The sequence below is a fragment of the Aquarana catesbeiana genome, linkage group LG04 (assembly GCF_042186555.1).
Source record: "Aquarana catesbeiana isolate 2022-GZ linkage group LG04, ASM4218655v1, whole genome shotgun sequence".
Lineage (NCBI taxonomy): Eukaryota > Metazoa > Chordata > Amphibia > Anura > Ranidae > Aquarana > Aquarana catesbeiana.
Genome location: NC_133327.1, coordinates 563,914,393 through 563,930,302, shown reverse-complemented (window position 1 = coordinate 563,930,302; position 15,910 = coordinate 563,914,393). Strand labels below are relative to the sequence as shown.

Sequence of the window (15,910 nt, the reverse complement as noted above, 5' to 3'; positions counted from 1 at the left end):
GGGAAGCAGCAATTCAAGCAGGTTTCCACACATGAGATCTCCGCTTGTGATACAGTAGGCTGTGAGGGCCTAGAAAGTCAGACGAAGGAAGCTAGCCCATATTGCGGCCTCACAGTGAAGTCGATCCGTGTTTAGGAGGATACCTAGAGCAAGAGTTCCAACATTGCTCAAGGGAAGGAACAGGTGTAAAGGAACTGTGTGTCCCAACGGTCTCCTGACCAAGTTCTTTGGCAGGGGCATTAACTTGAAATTTCCCTGGTAGGGATAGTGAGCATCCCTCCTCAATTCCACACTTAAAGTAGCTTGAACTGGGCCCAGGCCGTGCAACTGCATTGTATTGTCAATGTGTTAATTTGTGTGGTAGGTCGGACCTGGGCCGAAGCCGTGGAGGGTAAGCAATAAGAAGGGTCATACAACACATACCAGGTAAACTCTCAACGAATCTGTGGTAGGGAGTCCAACCAGGCTGAGGCCTCTCTCGGTGTAGTAAAGAAACGAGTTGTCTCACCATCCTGGACTCTGAGGCGAGCAGGGAAGAGCACACTGTAGCGAATGCTGCGTGATCGCAACGCTGCTTTAACTTGATCAAAAGATTTCCTGAGTTTCTGTGTCTCTACCGAATAGTCCGGGAAGATCATCAGCTTTGTATTTTGGAATCTGAGGTCCCCAACATTTCTAGAAGCGTGGAGAACTTCGTCTCTGTCTCTGAAGTTGAGGAGACGGAGTATGAAGGTGCGGGGGGGAGATCCAGGGGGTCCCGGCTTAGGCGGGATGCGGTGCGCCCTCTCCACCGTATAGTAAGGTGACCAGCGGGCCTCCGGTAGCAAGTCACGCAGCAGAGCCTCTATGAAGGATGTAGGATTAGTCCCCTCCACCCCCTCCGGTAGACCAACGATGCGGAGATTATTACAACGATTCCTGTTCTCCGCGTCCTCGGCTCGGTATTCAAGGGCTTTTACTTTGGTTTGGAGTGTACGGAGTGAGGCCCCATGGTCCGCAATGGTATCTTCAGTGGTACTCAATCTCTGCTCCGTCTCAGTGACTCGCGATCTGATTTTATCTATATCTTGGCGGATGAGACCCATATCCAGCTGGACAGCTTCAATTTTGGATGTTAACGTGGATTGGCAAGTGGCGATAGCCGCCATGACGTCCGCCAGCCAGGGGGGCCGAGAGTCATCTGATTCCATAGTGGTAATCTGTGAGGCTTTGTGGGCGCTGCGGGCATTAAAGTCCTCCGGAGAGGGACAGGCGGGCAAGTGAGGGGAGTCCAACTGTGGTGGAAAAGTCAGCCTCTTACCCCCTTTATTATACTTTGCACTGGAGTTCCTGCGTCTCATTCAGGAGCTAGGGGGGCCCAAAGCCGGGCGGTGGTCAGCAACTGGCTATGGGAACCTGTGTGCAGGGTCAGGGGTAGTGAAACAGTAGGTATGGTACAGTGTAAATGCCCCCTTAACAGATTTTCTGCTCACCTGCAGTTATAAGATGCAGAAGGTATCCACTTCAGGCTTCCCCAGATAGGTCAGGGTATGCAGCTCAGCCAGGGATCCCCAGAATCTGGAGGACAGGGGGGAGGAGGTAATCCAGGAGTTGTTTCCCTAAACAGGGAGATATCCCCACTCAGCACCGGGCCCCCCCCTCTAGGCCAGTAGTATCAGGTTCGCCCTCAGTCAGTCCTGGGGCTCCAGAGCCCCAGGAGAGGCAGCGGTTACGGCCTAGTCACGCGTGGAGGGAGGGGGAGACCAGGCCCAGAGCGCGGCCTATAAACACTCCAGGGTCTCCTCACCTGCCCCCATCCACAGTCCACAGCAGCCAGCTAGGTCGGAAAGTAGGACCGATCGCGCCAGGGGACCCGTGATTCGCCGCGCGGCCCGTTGGGAAAGGCCGCGGCTTCGGCCTAGTCGTCCACGGCAGGCCGGGAGCTCGCGGCGGCACCAATCTCGGTCCAGGAAGGGAAATCCTCCTCTCCCCTCACTCACTAGGGAGTGCCAGGTTCTCCCCTGAGTAGCTGGGATGAAATCTGCAAATTTTGGGAGCGATGGATCCGGATTCTAAAATCGGCTGAGCGGAGCTCTCTGGAAAAGCCGCCGCTCACAGCGCCATCTTGGCCACGCCCCCGGGAAGTTCCACTTTAATTGATTACGCATACCGGTATAGCATAGATGTCAACTGCTTACATCACTTGATTCCACACAAGGAATGAATCTGGGTTATAAAGGAGGCTTTAAACAATTTGCAAATCCCAAGTGGTCTGTCTGACTATGCCATTCAACTACTTGAGAAAGTGTAAAGAAGGATTACATTGTATTTAATGAATAAGACCTGAAACTAAATTTCAAAAGAGCCACGTTCCCTAAACTATGAACCTTGTTAGAAGGCATGAATTGGGATAAAATCTTAGGAACAAAGAACATGGAGGAGAGATTTTTTTTTTTTTTAAATAAGGGCATTAGCCAATGCATCCCATTGGGTAATAAATTTAAAAAAGCGAACAACAGTCCTGGATGGCTTAACTCCTATGTAAAAATGCATATAAAAGCAAAGGCCTTCAAAAAATACAAGGTTGAGGGATCATCATCAGCATTCAGACTTTATAAAGAATGCAACAAGAAATGTAAGGGTGCAATTAGGGCAGCTAAGATAGAACACGAAAGATACAGCGGAAGAGAGCAAAAAAAATCCCAAGAAATTCTTTAAGTATGTAAACAGTAAAAAAGGGAGAACAGACCATATTGGCCCCATAAAGAATTAGGAAAGACATCTGGTTACAAAGGATGGGGAGATGGCGAAGGTATTGAATGTATTATTCTCCTCAGTCTTCACGAGGGAATCGGGGGGCTTCAGTAACCAAAATTGCAGTGTTTATCCTTATGACACATCATAGTAAGCTTCTCCATGGTTAACAGAATCAGAATTAAAATTAGACTTGGGAAACTTAACATTAATAAATCACCGGGACCAGATGGCTTGCATCCGAGGGTACTTAGGGAACTCAGTCAAGCAACTGCCAGACCATTGTTCCTAATTTTTACTGACAGTCTACTGACTGGAATGGTACTAGGTGATTGGTGAAAAGCCAATCTAGCACCAATATTTAAAAAGGGCCCAAAATACATCCCTGGGAATTACAGACCAGTTAGCCTAACATCAATAGTATGCAAGCTCTTGGAGGGAATGATATGGGACTATATACAAGATTTTAGTAACGAGAACGGTATCATTAGCAGTAATCAGCATGGATTCATGAAGAATCGTTCTTGCCAAAGCAGTCTATTAACCTTCTATGAGGAGGTGAGTTACCATCTAGATAAAGGAAGGACATGGTGTATCTGGATTTTGCAAAAGCATTTGACACAGTTCCCCATAAACGTTTACTGTACAAAATAAGGTCCATTGGCATGGACTATAGGGTGAGTACATGGATTGAAAACTGGCTACAAGGGCGAGTTCAGAGGGTGGTGATAAATGGGGAGTACTCAGAATGGTCAGAGGTGGGTAGTGGGGTCCCTCAGTGTTCTGTGCTGGGACCAATCTTATTTATTTTGTTCATAAACAACCTGGAGGATGTTCAACCTCTGTATTTACGGACAATACTAAGCTAAGCAGGGCAATAACTTCTCCGCAGGATGTGGAAACCTTTGCAAAAAGTTCTTAACAAATTAATGGGGTAGGCAACTACATGGCAAATTAGGTTTAATGTAGAAATATGAATGCAATCTATACACTGGGGGGAGAACCTCTGGGGGAATCTAGGATGGAAAAGGACCTGGGGGTCCTAGTAGATGATGGGCTCAGCAAAGGCATGCAATGCCAAGCTGCTGCTAACAAAGCAAATAGAATATTGGCATGCATTAAAAAGGGGATCAACTCTAGAGTATTCTGTCCAGTTCTGGGCACCAGTCCTCAGGAAGGATGTACTGGGAATGGAGCAAGTACAAAGAAGGGCAACTAAGCTAATAAAGGGTCTGGAGGATATTTGTTATGAGAAAAGGTTGCGAGCACTGAACCTATTCTCTCTGGAGAGGAGATGCTTGAGAGGGGATATGATTTAAATTTATAGATACCATACTGCTGACCCCACAATAGGGATACAACTTTTTTGCGGAAGGGAGTTTAACAAAACACGTGGCCACTCATTAAAATTAGAAGAAAAGAGGTTTAACCTTAAACTACGTAGAGGGTTCTTTACTGTAAGAGCAGCAAGGATGTTGAATTCCTTTCCACAGGCCGTGGTCTCAGTGTGAGGCATCAATAGTTTCAAAAAATTATTAGATAAGCACCTGAACGACCGCAACATACAGGGATATACAATGTAATACTGATATATAATCACACACATAGGTTGGACTTGATGGACTTGTGTCTTTTTTCAACCTCACCTACTATGTAAAAAAAAAATATATCCAACAAGTGCAAGGAACCGCAATGGGCTTTTTGAGGCTCCGTGCTATGCAAATATGTATATGGTCAAATTGCAGGAAGCATTTGTCTGTATTTATAAATTCTATTTACAGAGCATTGGTTTATGTCTTTCTTATACTGACAATATTGTTTTGATCTGGCAGGATCCCAAATTCATTCTCTTAAAAATTCTCTTAATGTTTTTCTAGAGATCTGCATTGATACAATGGGGCTTTTGTACAGCCAAGATACTGTCTATTTCTTGGACAATGAACAAATAAGGTATGATATAAATCCCTGCCTACATACAGTAGAAAAGCTTTCATCTTGCAAATATGAAACGAGGACTTCTATCTGGAAAAGTCTTCTGGCACAGGCAAGGAATATGTTTAATAATTTTTGCAGCAAGGCTATAGGATAAATTAAATAAAAGCATTCTCTGGCGATAAAAACACCCTCATACAATTTCAAACTAAGGAAGCATCTAAAAGGGTGCCCGCAATATTTATTATTTCTACATATTCCCCATAAGTCCAGGATATCATTAGGAAACAATGGCATATACTTTCATGTAACCCGCAACTTTCAATGACATTCAATGATTTCTCAGATTTATGCGCACAAGTGTTCACTCCACATTGTTTCCACAATGCTCTGGTAAAGGCTGATTTCTAGACTAAAGATTCACCTATTAATACCAGGATTCATAAATTCCAAGTATGAATCGGTTTATATCATTAACAACTCTTGAAAAAAAAAGTAAAAGCTAGTTTGAGACTCTAAACCAAACCTACATTGAACTGGGTCTCTGTAAATACACTTATAACTTAGGACCAATGTCTCATAAAAAACAACCTTTATTACATATATATCACATAGACACATAAACAATCCATAATCCCCAATACCACTCTGTCTATATTGCACAAATACTCATTTATTACTATATCAATGAAAATGGAATGAAGGCATTGGTCTAAAGTTCTAAGTGTATTTGCAGAGAACCAGTTCAATGTAGGTTTGGTTTAGAGTCCCAAGACTAGCTTTTAGTTTTTTTGTTTTTTCATGAATTATTTGCTAGGGGCTCCCAGAGTGTTTTATGATATGTAAGTGCCCATTTTTGATGGAGCCAAGTGACTTGAGGACCTAGAGGGAATTTTGTAAGTTTTAGGTTTCCTTTACCAACTCTTGCTGGTATTTACTATATGTGTGCAGACACTGTGTGAAATGCAACTTTGTGCTCAGAAGTAAACACTTTACCAATCTAAGATCAGGCAGGTGATTTCCAACCCAAACTTTTGTCAACTGCTCTACCATAAATCTAGGTTTCTTGATGAAATGCTCATGTGGGCAAGGATATTTAAAATAAATGTCCAGGGAGGTGAGGGTTTGCTTTGGGAAGCATTGTAAGGATGTCCGCAAAGCAGATATCACATCTCCAGTGGCGAGAATATTGCTGCTACCAAACATTTGTTCTGACCTTAATGCTCACTTTGTGAAATGAGGAAATCATTTTCTTGATTTTAATGTACTAATGTTATAATACACTTTTGTATAATATATTTGGATCATTTTTTCTATTGAACCTGTAGACTGATATTGAAGCATTATTAGAAAACTTCCCCATCAAAACATTGTGTGATGCATAAAACACACAGTCACAGTGGCTCAAATCAATCGGTCCTAAGGGAAATAGGGCTTGACTGAGACCTTTTCTCTAATGAACCAAAAAAAAGCTGAGATATTTTGAGCAATCCATACAAGTGGGCACTTTCTACAGCTGTAGAGAAAAGGATTAGCACTGCCACTGAAGAAAACTGTTAAAGGCAGCACCAGTAGTAAAATATTGTCCACCCAGGTTCACAAAAAAGAAAACAAAAAAGGCTTTTATTTTATTTTTTGTAAATAGCGCTCTTATCTGACATTTAAAAATTATGAATCATGCAATACATAATTTACCTTATAAGGCTAATTTATTATCAATGTTCATGTAAAAGCTTACATCGCTAAACTTTGCAATTCTTAACATCTTTTAGAAATAAACTAAATAACACATAAAACAGAATAAGAAATAAGCAAGGAGCCTAATTTGTAGTTTTGCAATAAATACTTGATTGCATAGTGAATATAAATGTGTTTCACAATATATGAAACACGTTAATATTTAATGTAGGGAAGGTTTCATGCAGGAGCGAAATTAGCTTAAAAGAGAAGGAAGCAGCAGCTGCATAATTAATGGTTCCTGTTATTAGAACTGCCGCATTTATGATTATTACGTTAGCTTGAAATGTGACACGGTAATTACTTGTTGCATTCTGCTTGTTTGTTATAACCCTAGAGAGGGAAAATGTCAACTTGATTGCTAAAGAAAGTAAAAGTTTATTAAAAACATATCATAATTAAAAAATAAAATGTAATTTCTAATATACAATAAAGGGAAAAATTAAAAAAATGTTACTCTATAAGACTAGAACCATCTTCCTTTTTATTATTTGAAGACTAACAACAATCTGTACAAATATTTCAGAAATCGTATCTAGCATTTTAATAATATATATGCCTAGCACACATAGTTTTATAACTGTTAAGTCACTGAAAAAAGAACATTGTTTAAGAATGAACTCCAAACCCTGTACGCCTTGTATCATGTACAATGGAACCAGTAAAGATAAAAAAAAAAAAAAAAAATTTTCCTTAGTACTCTTTTTGTTATCAGCCTTTTCAGGATATACTTCCAGTTCAATGCTTTCTGGTTTGATATCAGAAGGTTGTAATTTCTGGATTTGCTTTTGCCATACACTGTAGTGTGAGAGGGAGGTCATGCAGCACAGGATCATATGACCAAAGGCTATGGCTTGTTCAGGAGCCCCTAGGGCACTGACAGCAAACCTTGGCACCCCAGATGTTTTGGAATTACATTTCCCATTATGCTCAACTACACTGCAGAGTGCATGAGCATTGTGGGAAATGTAGTTCCAAAACATCTGGGGTGCCAAGGTTCGCCATCACTGCCCTAGGGCATTCTAGGTACACCATGCAGGACTTTAGTTGAGCCTCAGCCTCCCTCATATATGTGCTCCCCTATTAAAACTCTCTGTCAATTTACCAGCTGCTTATTCTTCAGTAATTACTGTAACAGTTTGCTACAGTAATCATAAAATCCAGTTGATACTTAAATGTTCAATGTGAAAATTAGTTTAAAAATGAGTTAAATACAGGGTAAAAACGAACTACGATGTTTTACCTTAAAAATAAAAGTGAATACTAGTAATACGTGCAAAAAAACCCCCAATGTTTAACAGCTTTAAGACTGCCCCCCCCCCCCCCGTCGTTTTACGGCAGCAGAATGGCACTGCTGCGCGAATCGGCGTAGCTGTACAGCTACCCCACAGTGCCTGTGGCGATCGGATTCCTTACAGAACCAATCAGTCTTTAGGTCCAGGCCAATGATTTCTGGCATGGACCCGCTGATTGGTTCTGGCAAATGAAATGCCCCCCCGCCTGTGTAATGTAAACACAGGCAGGGGAAGTGATGTCATCTCCCCTCATGAAATTCTTTTCGGTTTCAGAGAAAGGAGAGAGGATGTCTAACAGTGAGTTGCACAACACTACACGTAGGCACACTTGTCACCCCTCGATCAACCCCCCGATCGCCTTAGTTAACCCCTTCACTCCCTGTCACTGTGTCACCAAGTGCAGTTTTCAGATTTTTCACTAATCACTGTACTGATGTCATTTGTGACACTAATCAGCGTTAGGGCAGTTAGTAGAAACCCTAATAAAGCTTTAACCCCTTGATCACCCCACAGTTAACCCTCTTACCCCCGTCACTAGTGTCACTATTACAGTATACAGATCTTATTTATCATCCCTGTATTTAGTGTCATGGGTGACGCTAGTTAGCTAGTTACTGTCACCGTCAGGTTTTTATAGCGTCAGGGTACCTGCCATATATTGCTGAATAAAGGTATAACCCCCCGATTGGCCCCCAGTACAGGTTTTAGCGCCAGGATCAGCGTCAGCCCCAGGCAGTGTCAGATTAGTGCCAGTAGTGCTAACACTCACGCACAAACCATACACCTCCCTTACTAGTATAGTGTTTGAACGGATCAATATCTTTGATCTGATCAGATCCATACTAGCGTCCCCAGTAGTTTAGGGTTCCCAAAAATGCAGCGTTAGCGGATCAGTCCAGATACCTGCTAGCACCTGTGTTTAGCCCCTCCACCCATCCCAGCCCACCCAAGTGCAGTATCAATCGATCACTGTCACTTACAAAACACAACACACATAACTGCAGCGTTCGCAGAGTCAAGCCTGATCCCTGCGAATGCTAACAGTTTTTTTGGTAGCGACTGAAGCAGGCTCTGACAACCAGGTACTTTTTTTGCTTATGAGTTGCACTAGTTGCACCTGTAAATTTAGAGGCCACAATGTCCAATCGGACATACACTAGTGAAAAGGCCTACATGTTTCTGAGCATGACAGATGAGAGTGAAGATGAAGTCACCCATCTGTAAGATTCAGGCTCCGAATACGAACCAGTAGACAGCAGCGGCACCCTGACAGATAGCTCTGACAACGGAGTAGTGGTCCCTGCCAAGGTCAGGCGTATCCAATCCCGTTCCTTTTCTGTTGTTGAGGTGCAAGAACCGCAGGGCTCCCATATGGAGCAGAAAGCCAGCACTAGTGCCGCTCATCCTTCAGGTGAACTGGCAAGCACCAGCGGCCTAGTACATCCTGGTGGTACATCCAGCACTGCAGTAACACTTGGTGACGTGGTGAGTCCCATAAGTGCAGTTCAAGTAGTGTTCCGCTGCCACCAAGAAGACAAACACCGGCCGTTGAGCCCATAGTGCCCTTCCCGCTGCATTTGCCAATCCTAATTGGGAGCCCCCCACTACTTCTGCAGCAACCGTGCTTCCCCCATTCACTGGCCAACCCGGAATTCAGGTGGAAACAGTTGATTTTATATTACTTGATTTTTATTTGTTGTTTTTCACAGAAGATCTCTATAGATCTATTGTGGACTGAAGCAATTTGTATGCTGGTCAATTCATCCCCGCTAATCCCCAGTTGACCCTTGCCAGAGAATGGAAACCTATTACGGTTTCCGAATTTAAGACCTTTTTGGGCCTATCCCTCCTCATGGGCATAGTTAAAAAAAGTGAATTGTGGTCATATTGGTCCACTGACCCATTTCACCATATGCCCGTGTTCTCTGCATCCATGTCCAAGACACGATACGAGCAGATCTTGCGGTTCATGATTGGCTCCACAAAATCCGTCCTCTCGTAAACAACTTCCACCAACAGTTTGCAGCCTTGTTTACTCCTGATCAAGTTGTCTGTGTTGATGAGTCCCCAATTATGTTTTCTGGCCACTTGTCATTCAAACAGTATCTTCCAGCAAGCGTGCCAGATATGGGGTCAAGTTGTATAAGCTCTGTGACAGGGCTATACATATAGTTTTATGGTTTATGAGGGAAAAGATAGTCACGTGGAGCCCAAGAACTGCCCAAACTACATAGAGAGCGCTGGTAAGATTGTGTGGAACTTGGTGTCACCCTTATTTGTAAAGGGATACCACTTGTACGTGGACAACTTTTACATAAGCGTGCCACTTTTTAGTCACTTGTTTGATCATGGAATTGGCGCGTGTGGCACTGTGCGATCTAGGCTGAAATTTTCTTGTTCAACTTGTTTATTGAGTTTACAAAAAGAGGATAACTAGACAATACAGAAGTCGACCTAAATAATGGTACATGTGTGTATAAGTTACATAGAACACCTCCATAGGGTGTCACATGGAGCAATTTGCAGAAAGATGAGATCAAGAAATGATATACGTAGTAGCCATCATACGATTCAACATAGAAATCAAACAAAACTGATAATATAGATATCAAGTGAAATGGTACCACCTAATCAAATCACTAACCACCTCATTGGTAGCGTTCGTTAGAAACCTACTTCATCAAAAGCTCATGTTATGTTGTAGGGTTAAGTTATTTATGAAGTACCAAAAATGGGCAACCATTATGGACAGCAAAATAGAAAAGCAACATAGAACCAAGAGAAAGAGGAGGAAAATAAAGACCAGTAGTGCGGTATAAAATCCGCAGGAAAGAAAATAGGTAAGAAATAGAGTAAGAGCAGAAAAAGACCAGCCAAGAACTCCCCAAAGATAGCACGGTCCCCAAACTATAGCTAGACTATAAGAATAAGTTACCAAAGCATAAGCACTGTTTCATTGAAGTCTGGGGGTAAATAATGTTTAATCCAAGGCTGCCAAATTTGATCAAACTTGCCAATTTTATCTTTGCCAATGGCTTCCATTTTCGCATGAAATAGAGCTTGATTCTCTCGATGTTTAACTTTGGCTACAATTAAAGGTGGCGATTTCCAAGCTCTGGCTATAGTTTGTTTTGTGGCAAGACTTTAAATTGACTATGTGTCATATTAATTGGTTTCAAATTTAGAAGAGCAGTTGATGGGTCCAACTGTATGCATAGCTCGATCACCTCTGACTCCAATGCGAATATCGCACTCCAAAAACCTTGTAGCGCTGGGCAATCCCACCAAATGTGCATGTGAGTACCAACATCTGTACAGCCACGAAAACAATTAGCCGAATAATTAGGGATATATTTAGAAATTCTAGGAACCAAATACCGTCTGGCTAAAACCTTGTAATTGGCTTTAGGCGAAGAAGACTTAGTTGCAGACCCTATCTCTGACCATTCTGCCATATCAAAGATGCGCCCTAAGTCACGTACCCATTTAGCAACGTAAGATGGAAGACCTTAAAGATGCGTGAGAATCCCAAGCCAGAAAAAAGCTGCATTACTGAGAAAGGAAAGGAGTGGGGTGACTGCAGGCCATATACTGTTTTGAACTTGTCCTATATCAGGAGAGGGCATGTTTCATAACAGGATTAAATACAGAAGCTCGGTTAAACTGGTTTATTCACAATAGGTTAGCCACAGAAATAAGATCACAGCCAACTGACTCAATCGCAACCCAAAGAGGGATTTCGTTAGCTGCATGGTATTTAGGTAATTGTGCAATAGTAAGCGGCAAAGCTTGGTAGTCCTAGGCCCCCCTGAAGTTTGGAGAGAAATAAAGTAGTTTTAGGAATATGTGGTTTAGATGTGCCCCAAATGAAGGTCACAATATGCGCTGTACAATCCGTAGGAAGTATGATGGTAAAGGGATTTGTAGGAGAGATATAAAAATTTTGCTAAGATCTCCATCTTGACTACATTCATATTACCTGTCCAGAAAAGAGGATTGCGTTATGAGTGCCAACCACTTAAAAAGGTGAGAGAGAAATGATGTAGGCTGTTTGTTGGGGGCGTAATAGGACACAATTGTAACAGCAGAGTTTGAGAGGTGGCCTGTAACAACAAGGTATCAACAATCTGGGCCTTCAAATTCAGATGAGAGTCTAAAAGGCACAATTCGATGAAAACCAGTAGAACTGCCCATTGTTTAGTTGTAGCTGATGCAGTATATACTTGAGGGTATAACAAACTAAAGAATTTGAGAGTGGACTGAGTAGTAAAATGCATCTCCTGGAGACAGAGGATATGAGCCTTTGCTACAGCAAAGAACCAAAATGCCTTGGTATTCTTACATGGAATATTAAGACCCTGGACGTTAAAGGAAAGGATGTTCACGGGGGCTATAATACGAGCCCTTGAGGGAAAAGATCAACTGACACAAGGCCTGGCAACAAGGCTGCAACTATCTTGGGGGAGGAGGAGGAGAAGAAAACTGAAAAAGAGAGGACAGGAAAGAACCTGGTGCACAATAACATGTATAGCGCAATGTCACATAACGATAATAAAGAAACCATACTGTGGGGCGTAGTGAAGGAGAAACGCATTGTCCTTCAGATACCCACATAATAGAAATGGGGATCAGAGTGTAGCAATCTAGGAATGCAAAAATCATCCCTGGAGGGAACCTAAATCAATAGTAAAGGTGCATACTGTATAAATTAAAATCATCACCCTAACAAGGCCTCAGTCTATAGCTGTTCTGAATAGAAAAGGAGAAGAGAGAATGAATAATCAGAGGGTAGAGAATGAAAGTTAGGAAGGATAGAAAAAGGGGAGAAGGAAAAGAGAAGGAAAGAGACCGAAAATTCGCAAAGAACTATCAGCTAATGGACTGGTTCAATATAAAGGGAGACCCAACATATAAATCAATTAAAATAAAAGAGGAAAAAAGAACAACAAATAATGTCAGCCGAAGCCACGTGTAGCCACCATCTGGGTCGTGAAACCCCAAAATAAACACTCAGACTAAGTCAGCCTATCCATCTGGTCATCTTAATCAGATGCAGCTCTTTCCTAAGGAAGGAGAATATCAGTCAAAACCAAATATCAAAGATAAGGGAGGTGAGATGGGAATCAGGTGAAGAATGTGGAAAGGGAAAGAAGGGGAGGAGAAAGGGAAGGGTAAAAGGAAGAGAGAGGGGGAAAAAGGGAAACATGCAATTATCAGGATTATTTGAGAAAAACGCAACATGATCACCCAGAGGATTCAGGGTGAAATTAAACATACGTTAGGTCCTTTCCCCGAGGGTTGGAGCAAAAATAAAAAAAAGGATTATAAAAAAAATCAGATAGTCCCCATATACTTGCCGAAATGAAGACATAGGCTGTAAAACCTAGGTAGTCACCAGTAATCAATCCTCACTGGAGTTCAAGGGAAGGTAGTGAACAGTCATGTTGACTTCATAAGATTCAGTCTATAGAATCTGCTGATGCTGGTGCAGGGGAGACAAAAATGTCCTCATTTGTTTGGGCCCTGACGGCCTCTATTACCTGCAGAGGCCACAGGCTTTTGCAGAGAATTGGAAGCTGAGTGACGACGTGAACCTGCTAGATCGTGAGAGTGGTCCGCCTGCTGTAAATCTTGTAAGGCATGTTACAATTCCTCAGCAGAATGAAAAACTAACCTGGAGCCCTGATAGACGCAGAGTACCACAAACGGGAAACTCCACTGATAGAAGAGTTAATGGCATTGAAGAACTTGGAGTTGAGGTTTTAATGCTCAACAATTAGTAATTATAATCTGAGAAAATTCAGCAAAGATCTCATAATTGTACCTTGGAAGGTCAGGTTATCTTCCTCCCTGGCAGCGGCCAAAAGTTGCCCTTTACTACAGTAGTAATAAAATTTGGCGATAATATCGCGGGGTGCACCTTTGGGTTTAGGAGGCGCATGTTCTTTTGCACTACATAACAGAATATCTTCCTAAATGCTTGTAGCTCCCTCAAATACCAGGGCCCATAGGCGGTAGGCAAGAGGCTAGCATTCAGTCCCCTCCAAAAGCCCCTAGCCCCTGTCATAGGTGAGTCAGTCACAGGGAGTCTCAGGGATCCCCCTGATACACAATTTGGGACGTCTGGCCCTATTCTTGTAAACATCCAGGTGGGGAGTTGGAGTATAGTATTTTCCTCTTTAAGAGTTTCAATCTCTGCCATATAGTCCTGAGTATGATTTTCAAGCTCATCAAACCTAATTTCCAACTCTGCCGTATGGTGGCTTGATTCCTGAATTTTGCGGGTGAGGCTATCAGTAATATGTTCTGATGTTTATTTTGGGCCTTGTGTAGCGTTTTCTTAATCTGTCCAAGTTGTCTAAGTAAGGCTTGGGGTGCAGCATCAGTTTGTACTGCGGATTGTAAAACCGCGGCATCTGAATCGGACTCACCCTGAGCATCTGGCTGTGTCTGCAGGAGCTTCGGTGAATGAGTTGTGTCTGCTTGAGAAGATGGCACCTGCGCCATATTAGCTGGGGCTCAGGCCAGAGCGTCCTTGATTGATTTGGTCTTCATCTTTGGCCAGGGTCCCCCAAAAACAACACTAACAGCTCGGGGTGACGCTTTGATGATGCGAGAAGTGGCGGGTGACAGCGGATCGATTGAGCTGATGTTGTAGGCGGTATTCCTGTCCCTCTGGGAGTGGAGCTCTAGGCAAGCATGTCCGCTCAGCTAAACCATATGTACTGCTCACAGGCAGAAATTTCCATTAAAATTAATGAAGATGATGCTGTACATATATCAGTACAGCTTAACTATTCTTTAGGATAATGTTAACATTTCCACAAGAAATTAGGAAATGGCAGCTGGAACCAAACAACTCGACAACCCATCCAGTGTCCACCCAACAACTGGCTCCAGTACTTTGTTCCTCTACAAAAATGCAACATACCTTATCTTTCGATAGGCAGCAGTGACAGTCACATGTGAAAGAATACTGGCGCTGCAATTGGACCTGGCGTAAATGTGTGGGCATCTTCACATCAATGTAACTAATGGTCAGCTGTAAAATGAAAAAAAAACACGGGTTATATGTACTGTCTGTACAATGAACACACGTGGGACAGTCAGAACACAAAAACTAGAAGTATAATAATAGAAAAATATGAACAAGATATCTAAATGTTTTTGGGAATCATTTGGAAAATATACATTTCTATTTATAAGCAGCAATTAAAGTGGTGCATCGATTAAATATTATCCATGTTAAAGTTCAAGAGTATAAATGTAGGATGTTCTAATAAATTATAACTAAACCTAAAGTTCTCCGTTATATTTAAACTATAACAAAAGTCAAAACATTTATTTTTGGTGTTAATGCTCTGCTTTCTAGGGAGATTCCTCTGTTCTTGCTGGCCCAGAACCACAACAGTAGGTGCAAAAGCAAATCTTTCCAAAGTCAAGGCTAAAATCATCTTAGACACTTGTTGTCAAGGTGTACCATTTGGAAGATTTCTCTTTTATTGCTGTTATGATGACAAATGTAACCTCATTTCTCTTATCATATAAGTAAATCTCCAGGCATAATAAAAACCAAACAAAGGTTTTATCTTTTCCCTACGTAATCCAAAAATAAAACCGTGTTTTGGCTTTATTGTAATTATGTTGATTAAACTGTTGTCAGGTTTTATTTAGAAACATTTCAAATCTCTGTAGCTGTGTATGATGAGTTTTACAGACCTCAACTTTGTTTCTATTTTAAATCAAATTTGATTTACAGTATTCTTAACAGAATAGCTACAAGGCATAACGTGAATATACAAACCAAAACAAAAGCAAGCTTTTGAATAATCTCTGCTAACCTTCTGAAAATGCTAATTGCTCGGCTGTCAAAAAATTGAATACTTTAAACTGGAATACTAATGAGATACTACTGACCTAGAACAAATATGCTCCTTTTCCCTGACTTTATACTTGTTCTAGGTCAGTGGCTCATAGTATTGAAACCAAAAGATCAGAGGATAGCAATTGCAAAGGGGATTTAGCAAAGGCAGAATATGCATTTCTCCCAGGAAAAGTTTCCAATATCATGAGCGAAAACACAGTCAGAATATCATGGGTAGCTGAAGCACAGAAGCCAAGTTGTGCTCCTCAGGATTTCAAACAATTGTATAGAGAATAAGGTAGCCTTAAAACCAAAAATCAATAGACTGTGCGTTGCAACCAAAAATAAC

General features: G+C 42.0%; 1 protein-coding gene across 1 annotated transcript in view; it reads right to left on the bottom strand.

The window, feature by feature from the left end:
* The window catches only part of SMYD3 (SET and MYND domain containing 3), a 980,023-nt gene that overhangs the window by 315,423 nt on the left and 648,690 nt on the right, over nucleotides 1–15,910 (bottom strand). The window contains exon 9 of the mRNA XM_073628021.1: nucleotides 14,629–14,739. Coding sequence (XP_073484122.1) covers nucleotides 14,629–14,739 — 111 coding nt within the window. The remainder of the gene's footprint in view (nucleotides 1–14,628; nucleotides 14,740–15,910) is intronic.